We start from the raw sequence: 8,598 nt of genomic DNA on the forward strand, positions 1-8,598 counted from the left end.
CTCACCGGAGCTCTCCCCTCACGGAGCTCACCGGAGCTCAGCCCATCCCGGGGCTCACCAGAGCTCTCCCCTCACGAGGTCACCGGAGCTCTCCCTCATGGCCGGAGCTCACCGGAGCTCTCCCGCCACGGCCGGGGCTCAGTCCATCCCGGAGCTCACCGGAGCTCTCCCGCCACGGCCGGGGCTCAGTCCATCCCGGAGCTCACCGGAGCTCTCTCCTCACGGCGTCACCAGAGCTCTCCCCTCACGGAGCTCACCGGAGCTGTCCCCTCACGGCCGGAGCTCTCCCCTCACGGCCTCCCCGGAGCTCTCCCCTCACCGGAGCTCTCCCCTCATGGGGCTCACCGGAGCTCTCCCCTCACGGAGCTCACCGGAGCTCTCCCCTCACGGAGCTCACCGGAGCTCAGCCCATCCCGGGGCTCACCGGAGCTCTCTCCTCACGACCAGAGCTCTCCCCTCAAGGGGCTCACCTGAGCTCTCCCCTCACGGAGCTCACCGGAGCACTCCCCTCACGACCGGAGCTCTCCCCTCACGGGGCTCACCAGAGCTCTCCCCTCACGGCCGGGCTCAGCCGGTCCCGGGGCGCTCCCCTCAAGGGACTCACCGGAGCTCTCCCCTCACGGTAGGAGCTCTCCCCTCACGGCCGGGGCTGGGCCCGTCACGGGGCTCACCGGAGCTCTCCCCTCACGGGGCTCACCGGAGCTCTCCCCTCACGGGGCTCACCGGAGCTCTCCCTCATGGCCGGAGCTCACCGGAGCTCTCCCCTCACGGAGCTCTCCCCTCACGGGGCTCACCGGAGCTTTCCCCTCAAGGAGCTCTCCCCTCACGGGGCTCACCGGAGCTTTCCCCTCAAGGAGCTCTCCCCTCACGGGGCTCACCGGAGCTTTCCCCTCAAGGAGCTCTCCCCTCACGGAGCTCTCCCCTCACGGGGCTCACCGGAGCTCTCCCCTCACGGGGCTCTCCCCTCACGGAGCTCACCGGAGCTCTCCCCTCACGGAGCTCTCCCCCCACGGCCGGGCAGAGCGCGCCGCCTGCCGGAGGCGGTGGGAGCACTCGGGGCTCTCCCCGGGCCGTGTCGCTCAGCCGGGCGCTCCGGAGTGCCACCGGCGGCACGGGGACAGCGCGGGGACAGCGCGGGGACAGCGCGGGGACAGCGCGGGGACAGCGGGGACAGCGGGGGGACAGCGCGGGGACAGCGGGGGGACAGCGCGGGGACAGCGGAGGGACAGCGGGACAGCGGGGGACAGCGCGGGGACAGCGGGGACAGGGGACAGCGGGGACAGCGGGACAGGGGGGACAGCGGAGGGACAGCGGGGACAGCGGGGGGACAGCGCGGGGACAGCGGGGACAGCGGGGGGACAGCGGGGGGACAGCGGGGACAGCGCAGGGACAGCGGGGGGACAGCGGAGGGACAACGGGGGGACAGCGCGGGGACAGCGCGGGGACAGCGGGGGGACAGCGGGGGGACAGCGGGGGGACAGCGGGGGGACAGCGCCACCTCCCGGGGCACGGAGCCTCCCTCCCGGCCCTGAGCGGCACGGAGCTCCGGAGCGATGCCGGGCAGTGACTCTTCTGCCGTGTCCTTGCTGCAGTCGGTTTAATCGACTTAGCTCAATGACAGCAGAAACCGCGCCTGGTCCTGGGCACTGTTTATTGGGAACGTGGAAATGCCGCGTGGTTGTGAACCGAGAGACGAGCCGGTTTGAGAGGTGAGTGATGTCATTCATTGGAAGACCCTTCCATGAGAATTATATATATATCTATTTATATATATGTGTATATCAAAGGCATTCGAATGAGAAAAATGCAATAGAGAATTTAGTCATCGCTGAGCCATACAAGAATATGTGTATTTGGGTATTTTACACGAAGGAATTCTTGTGTACAGAAAAGAGACCTTGTTGGTTAGCTGATACAATCGAGTGCCTGGCAAACATAGTCTCTTACAGCAAGTCTTCAATTTCTTCCTGATTCAGAGACCTTCCTTCAGCTGGGAGTGCTCTCTTTCATATTCACAGCTTGCAGCAGATAGTCCATCATCTAATAAGAGGGGAAACGCATTATTCATCGAGCAGCCCTGAAAAAAGTAACTCGCTAAGTTAATTAACCCACCGCAAGTTAATAATCCTAATAGAGCGCCGCTCTGTGCATTCCCAGAACCAACATATTCCTAATAATCTCTCCAAAGCAGACCCCATTTGTCTTGGTTAGTGTCATAACCAACTGCCAAAGTGGGAGGAAAGCCATTCTGCCTAATAATTCTCTCTGCCATCCCATTTATAAACTGGCTCATTAGTGTTAAAAAGCCACGTCACAGCAATTTAAAGTTCGGTTTTCAACTGATTTTTGCACTTAGCCCAACTTGCAGGAGAGATTTGGCTGCTGAATTTTAACTGCATTAACTGGAATTTAAGGTATTGACTGAACACGAGGAAATGGCACAGCTGCACCACCCCAAGCCGAACCCCCAGAATTATTGCACTCACCTCTTCCCCTGTTTGACAATTTCTGTCTCAGCCACTTCCCTTTAGAAAGAATCCTTTTCTTCTTGAGGAAGGTGAGCATCAGTGGTGATGCCCTGAAGGATTTGGAGCTAATTGAGTTACCCGCAGTACTTACCTGTTTTTAATTCTAGCTCGGAGGGTTCTTGATCTTAAATTTAAAATTCAAGATTTAAATCGTGTTAGCTAAATGTCAAACCCCTCGACACAATCAAACCCAAAGTTATGCTCTCGTGTGCATGAATTTCACATTCAGTGTATCAAAATTCTGCCTTTATAAATGAGGCCTCTTTATGAAAAATGACTCCAAAATGAAAAATCGTTCTCACTATTGAAATGTCGGGACAAAGCAGCAGCTGAACGACGGAACCAAATGAGGTTCTGCAAGTTGTCCTCTCTCTCAGCCACGGGAAAACCATTCCCTTTTTTCCCCTAGCGCAGAAATCTGGCTGCTGGAGGCACTAACCTCATTATTCCACCAGGATGTTCCGTGTCTGACCACGAAAACACGGATATTCATTCGGGGGGAAAGCACACCCGTGTGGATATGATTCACCTCTCCAGACACAGCTCCCAGCCTTCCCGAGCAGCATTTATTGACAGACACTCGCAGGAGTCAGAACATTCACCTCTTCACACTGCCTAATGGAATGCGTTGCTCTAATTTGATTACAGAGCTGCAGGTTGACTAAGCAGTTTGATTTTTTAGATGATATTAATCACAGGTACAGCGATGCATCACTGTCATAAAGCCACAGCCCGAAATGAAGCTGTGGTGTGAGAGACTTAAGCCGTGGCTTAATTGAAGGAGAGAATTTTAACCTGATTCTGGGATTTGCATTAGCTCCTAATTCCTTTCTGGGAAACCTCAGTATTATCCTTCCCAGTATATTTTATAGGATTTTCCAAAAGAAAAGGGATGGATTTGCTCTCCAAAGCCTTGCTGGCTTGTGAAACTGGACAACCCCCAGTTAGAGGGAGCTGAAATGTCACTGCCAAGCAAAAATTGAGCACAAGGAGCATCTTTGCAGGTTTTCTCCTACTTACATGTTTCCAACTGCTGTTGTCATCTGTCTCCCAGCTGCTCCTGCTGTACCAGGGGAGCCCTCCTTTCAAAAAGTGAGAACTTCGGTTTTCGTGCCTTTCCAGGAGCCGCAGCAAATATTTGGAGATCTCTTCCCACTGCAGGAACTCTTCCAGCTGCTTGATGTCGTCGGGTATTGCTGAAAACGGGGACTTCTTCTCTTCCTCATATGGAAAATCTCCAGTGCTCTTTTTCCCCATTAAATGTCCTGCAACAACAATTCCGGCAGCACAACGTGAACCAAAACCGGGTAAAGATTGAATTGTTCAGAGATCGGCTGGACTTGGCTGATGGAAGGGAAGGGAAGGGAAGGGAAGGGAAGGGAAGGGAAGGGAAGGGAAGGGAAGGGAAGGGAAGGGAAGGGAAGGGAAGGGAAGGGAAGGGAGAAAGCAAGGCAAGGCAAGGCAAGGCAAGGCAAGGCAAGGCAAGGCAAGGCAAGGCAAGGCAAGGCAAGGCGCTCGATAATGTCAAACTCGAAGCACTACTGGCACTGAAGACTTTCTCAGTGTCACACACACGATTAATTCCTTCAGGCTGACAACGGGGCAGCGACAACCAAGCACTGTACCCAGCGGCTTTGCAGGACCGAGCGGCCCAAAAGCGGCCGGAGAAAAAGCGGTACGTTTTCCATTCCCTTGACATGTACCCCTTCCATTGCCTCGGTGAGAGTTCCACCCCACTTACCCACAGCCCAGTGGCTGCCGCGGGGGTAGATCTTGGTGAGCGCGGCGCTGCCGCCGCCGGGCTGCAGGGGAGCCGCTCCGCCCCGCGCCGCCAGCAGCGCCAGCACGGCCAGCAGCGGCAGCCCGCCCCGCATCGTGCCCTGCCTGCCTCTCCGAGCCCCGAGCCCCGCTTGGCTGAGGCTCCCGGCAGCCTCCGAAGCGCCGCTCTGCCGCTCCGCCGCTCGGCCGGCCCGCATTTATCCGGGCGCGGCGGGGGGAGCCGAGGCGGTGCCCTGCGGAGGCAGGAGGGGTTGGCTCTATCTCCGCTCCCTTCGCCGCACCGCCGCGTCCTGACAGCTCGGGATGCTCTCAGCGTGTCCCTGGGGACCTCGGGGAGCTGCTGGGGGACACCGGGGGCTGCGGGGAGAGGGGTCACCCCTGCCCGGCGCGCCTTGGGGCAAAGGGTTTGGGTATCCCGCAGTGGAACTGAAAATCTTATCGAGCTAAGGGTTTGGGTATCCCTCATGGGAACAGGAAATCTTATCGAGCTAAAGGTCTGGGTATCTCTCAGCGCAACAGAAAATCTTATCGTTATCGAGCTAAGGGTTTGGGTATCCCTCAGTGGAGCAGGAAATCTTATCGAGCTAAGGGTTTGGGTATCCCTCATGGGAACAGAAAATCTTATCGAGCTAAGGGTTTGGGTATCCCTCACTGGAACAGAAAATCTGATCGAGCTAAGGTCTGGGTATCCCTCAGTGCAACAGGAAATCTTGTCGAGCTAAAGGTCTGGGTATCCCTCACGGGAACAGAAAATCTTGTGCAAAGCACTTGTTTGAATCCCCAATGTCACCTGAATTTCGTGTCACAAGTGGATGAGGATTCAGAGGATTTTCTGCTTTCCTCGCACAGGCAGCCTGGAAACTTTTATTTTCTTTTTTCCCCAGCATCCTGAGGCACCTGGAAGTGGCCAACTTGGCAGCAGTTAGTGGATGAAAAGAATTCCAGCCAGAAAAAGGATGGAGACAGTATAAAAATCTTGTGCAAAGCACTGGTTTGAATCCCCATCGTCACCTAAATTTCCTGTCACAAGTTTGTTTCCTCTCCTCTCACTGATGAAGGTGATTCATCCTGGTCTGGGGGTTATTAATTATGCATTCCTGCCTCATTTACAATTGTTTTCTCCTTCCTCCACCGTGTCCCTGTGCAGCTACAGCCGTGGGCTCTGGGCTGAGTGACAACCAACCAGACCAAATCTTGCCATCCGTAGAAACTTCCCATTGTTCAGTGCAATTCAAGGCAGGAAATTGGAAAAAATTCTCCATTTCCAGAGAACAAAACCCAAACCAACCAAACACGAATTGTTGCCTGGTAGCCCCAAATTTCTTCTGCTGAAGACAAACCAATTGACCTTCCTCATATGTTGTATTCATACTGAGTTTTTATTCTTGATTTCACTTGTTCACAAGGATCAAAGAAGGTAAGGTGGATTTATTCTAATTCTTATTTTTATGAACCTTTCAAGGAAAATAGTGATTTGATGACATAGGGAAATATTATTCTGGATTCTCCCCAACAGAAAAGCATCTTTGTAACCAAAGGATGTTAAACTCACCCCAAGACAATCTTTCTCTCTTACAGAAACAGCTATTTTAAAATACCTTTTGCTCTTTCACACCTCCCAGGGCAAAGCAAAATGTTGCAGGAAACCATTGCTGGTTTTTAAACACTATTGCCATGAAAACACTCTTTAATCTGCTTCCTCTGCATGTCAGACAAGCCTCATTTTAACATATTAAATATTCTCACACCTATAATATTATATTATCATTGCTCCATCAGCAAAGGAGATTTGATGGCTATAAAAAAAGATTTGATGGCTATAAAAAAGGAAGGAGGATGTGTCTGTCATCGTTTTCTTTGTGGAACCACAGCCAGAACAAACACTGCTGGCAGCAGATCTCCAAGCCAATAACAGCCACAACCACCCAGGGATACTCTGTAAATGTTGCAGGGGGAGAAGAAATTAATCTGCAGCATTTCCACTTTGAACTCAGGGCAGCTGCTCTGCAAATAGCCTCAGCCTCGAGGCTGAGCAGCAGCAGCTCCCTGAAGAACTGCAGATTTTCTGGAAAAAGCTCTTTTAAAGTTGTTTTGATCAGGCCCAGTGGCAGTTAGCTGATGCTGTTTGGGTGCAAAAATGACATTATTTTTTTCCTGGACTGCATGAAGAACACCAACATGATGCTGCCACACCATTTATTATACCCAATTTTATTTCCAGGCAATTTGACACGAAATAAGTATTTTTTTTATCGTACAGTGGGATGTGAAAAGTGCTTAGTGGGACACAAAAGAAGGGCTATGACTTCGGGAAATGCAGTTTGCTGTCACAACAGAAAAGGTGTCACTGTTGTGTAACAGAGTATTTCTGCACAGGGAAGGGATTACAGCAGAAACAGAGAAAAAAAGCATCATGCTGGTTCTTACCCAAGCCACCAAAACAAAGCCAGCAAGGAAAAACAGGTTCTGCTTTGTTGCCAGCACAACACTGACATTTGAAAAGAACAGAAAAAACCCCCAAATTTTATAAAAGACAGTTATCAGGTAAGTTTGTAAACGAAAAAAAATCCATTTTAGGTTCAAAACCATGGAGGTGTTATATGATAGGAGAGAAGAATTCATCCTAAAAACTGGCAGGAGAGTTCTGGTTTCCCCTTGGCAACACCCCTGAAGTGTCCTCTTCCAACTGGGCCATTCAGCCAGCGATTTACAAGTGTTATTAAATCCCAAAAAACCCCTTTTTGTTCAGGTTTTTTTATTTAATAGCAAAGGAACACAAAAGGCAGCGTGGCCAACAGCCTGGATTCTAGCAACACACCCAATCCCTACAAACCAGGCCTCCCAAAATCAGGCCATCTGGGGGTTTTTTGGGGTTTTTTTTGCCCCTAGCCCATGGAGGAGAAAGTTTTTAGCCAGCAGGCAACAGCTTCACTCGTCAGTTGTGGTTTATTTAGACCAGACAAAGGCTTGCACACTTGTGGAGCAATGAAACCAGCTGAAATAAATTGGTTTTTTCCCCTTTTTTTTTTTAATAAATGTATTTATTTTCCTTGGTTGTGGTGCTCAGGATTCCCGTTTGAGCAGCACGTAGGCTCCCATCACTGCCAGCAGGGCATACTGCAGAGAAACACACAACAAAAGGCTTGTTACAACTCCTCCAAAATTCTCATTTCCCTCTGAAATCACAAGCTGTTCAAAGCTTCCCTCCCCACCAGCCCACCTTCCCAAATTACAGAGCAAGACTATTTTAATGGGATTGAATCCATCACAGCTGGATTCAGAAAATGAAGAAAATTCTTACAAATTAGATGTTTTCAACTCAAATTTCGTATTTCAACTCAAAGCACAACTCCTGACAGTGAGCAAGAAAAGCCACCTCGTCCCCCATTCACTCCCCAGCCAGAGACACAAATGTATCACCACAATAAATAAATATATTTATCACACTGTGTGCTCAGAGGGAAGGTTCTGACTGTCTGTATTTATTATTTCAGCAGTTCAAGCATTCCAAGGATCAGCAAACATACCTTAAATTTTGGGTAATCATTCATGATTATAGTTACCATCCCCACATAGGGCAAAAACCTGAAATTATAAGACAGGGGAGTGGAAAATTAACCTTTAATACTGCATGTATTTTTACTGGAAGGAAAATTTGTTAGTTTTGCTTGAGCAGAGTTATCTGAGAGAATCTGGAGAGATTTCATCTCAGCCACAGAAAGGGGACAAAGCCAAAAGCTGAAATATTTCATAACATTCCTGTGGAATGCCAACACAACCTCCTGGCAATTCCCAAAAATTACAAGGATAATCTGGTAAATTTTGGGTTTTTTTTTTTCCCACACACTCCACATCAGTGGGAGGACCACAGAAAGCAGCTTTTTCACGTTTTCAATTGCTATTATATTAAAAAAAATTAAAAATAATATCAGATTTAGTTTGTACCAACAGCAGGATGGATTGAAGAGCTAAATTTCCTATTTAACCACAAAGCAGGTTTTGCTTCACTCACCCTCTTGCTCTGCCAACAACATCCTTCTTCTCTAACCAGTTCTGACCTTCTTTGTACAATCCTCTGTCATCCACTTCGTTATTGTCCCCTTTGGTCAGAAACTTGATGTTCCCATTTCCTCTAGAAGGCAACCAGGTGATCAACCAAACAGCACTTCATTAAAAAAAAATCTTAATTAACGCCTGCAGAGTGAAGGAGGATGGAAAGTGCCACGAGATTAGATAACAGTATTTGCTGTCAGCCCTGCTTCTGGAGCAAGCACCGTGAAATTATCAGCCT

The 8,598-nt window shown here is 50.4% G+C and overlaps 2 protein-coding genes across 2 annotated transcripts; both read right to left on the minus strand.

Annotated features, from left to right (window-relative positions):
* Positions 1-1,829: 1,829 nt before the first annotated feature.
* LOC146420988 (gastrin-releasing peptide-like) lies at positions 1,830-4,411 on the minus strand. The gene is made up of 3 exons (XM_085047824.1): positions 4,270-4,411; positions 3,549-3,793; positions 1,830-2,040 (listed from the first exon to the last, which is right to left on the minus strand). The coding sequence occupies exons 1-3, from the start codon at positions 4,400-4,402 to the stop codon at positions 1,987-1,989; spliced, it is 432 nt and encodes a 143-aa protein (XP_084903950.1). The 5' UTR covers positions 4,403-4,411; the 3' UTR covers positions 1,830-1,986.
* A 2,934-nt stretch (positions 4,412-7,345) lies between these two features.
* Positions 7,346-8,472, minus strand: LOC146420989 (signal peptidase complex catalytic subunit SEC11C-like; the record flags this gene model as incomplete). Its single annotated transcript, XM_085047827.1, has 3 exons — positions 7,346-7,424; positions 7,835-7,892; positions 8,320-8,472. Coding segments are annotated over 3 exons (265 nt in total), but the record flags the coding sequence as incomplete, so codon positions are not given.
* Between the last annotated feature and the right edge of the window lie 126 nt (positions 8,473-8,598).

Source organism: Lichenostomus cassidix, unplaced genomic scaffold, assembly GCF_008360975.1.
Source record: "Lichenostomus cassidix isolate B80296 unplaced genomic scaffold, HeHo_3.0 HiC_scaffold_898, whole genome shotgun sequence".
NCBI lineage: Eukaryota > Metazoa > Chordata > Aves > Passeriformes > Meliphagidae > Lichenostomus > Lichenostomus cassidix.

Bases quoted from the DNA above. Each gene is read 5' to 3' on its own strand.
- LOC146420988 (XM_085047824.1), bottom strand. From the start codon at position 4,402: ATGCGGGGCGGGCTGCCGCTGCTGGCCGTGCTGGCGCTGCTGGCGGCG. The intron at 3,794-4,269 runs GTAAGTGGGGTG...TTGTTGTTGCAG, and splicing joins CGGCAGCCACTGGGCTGTGG to GACATTTAATGGGGAAAAAG. The intron at 2,041-3,548 runs GTAAGTAGGAGA...CCCTCTTATTAG, and splicing joins ACAACAGCAGTTGGAAACAT to ATGATGGACTATCTGCTGCA.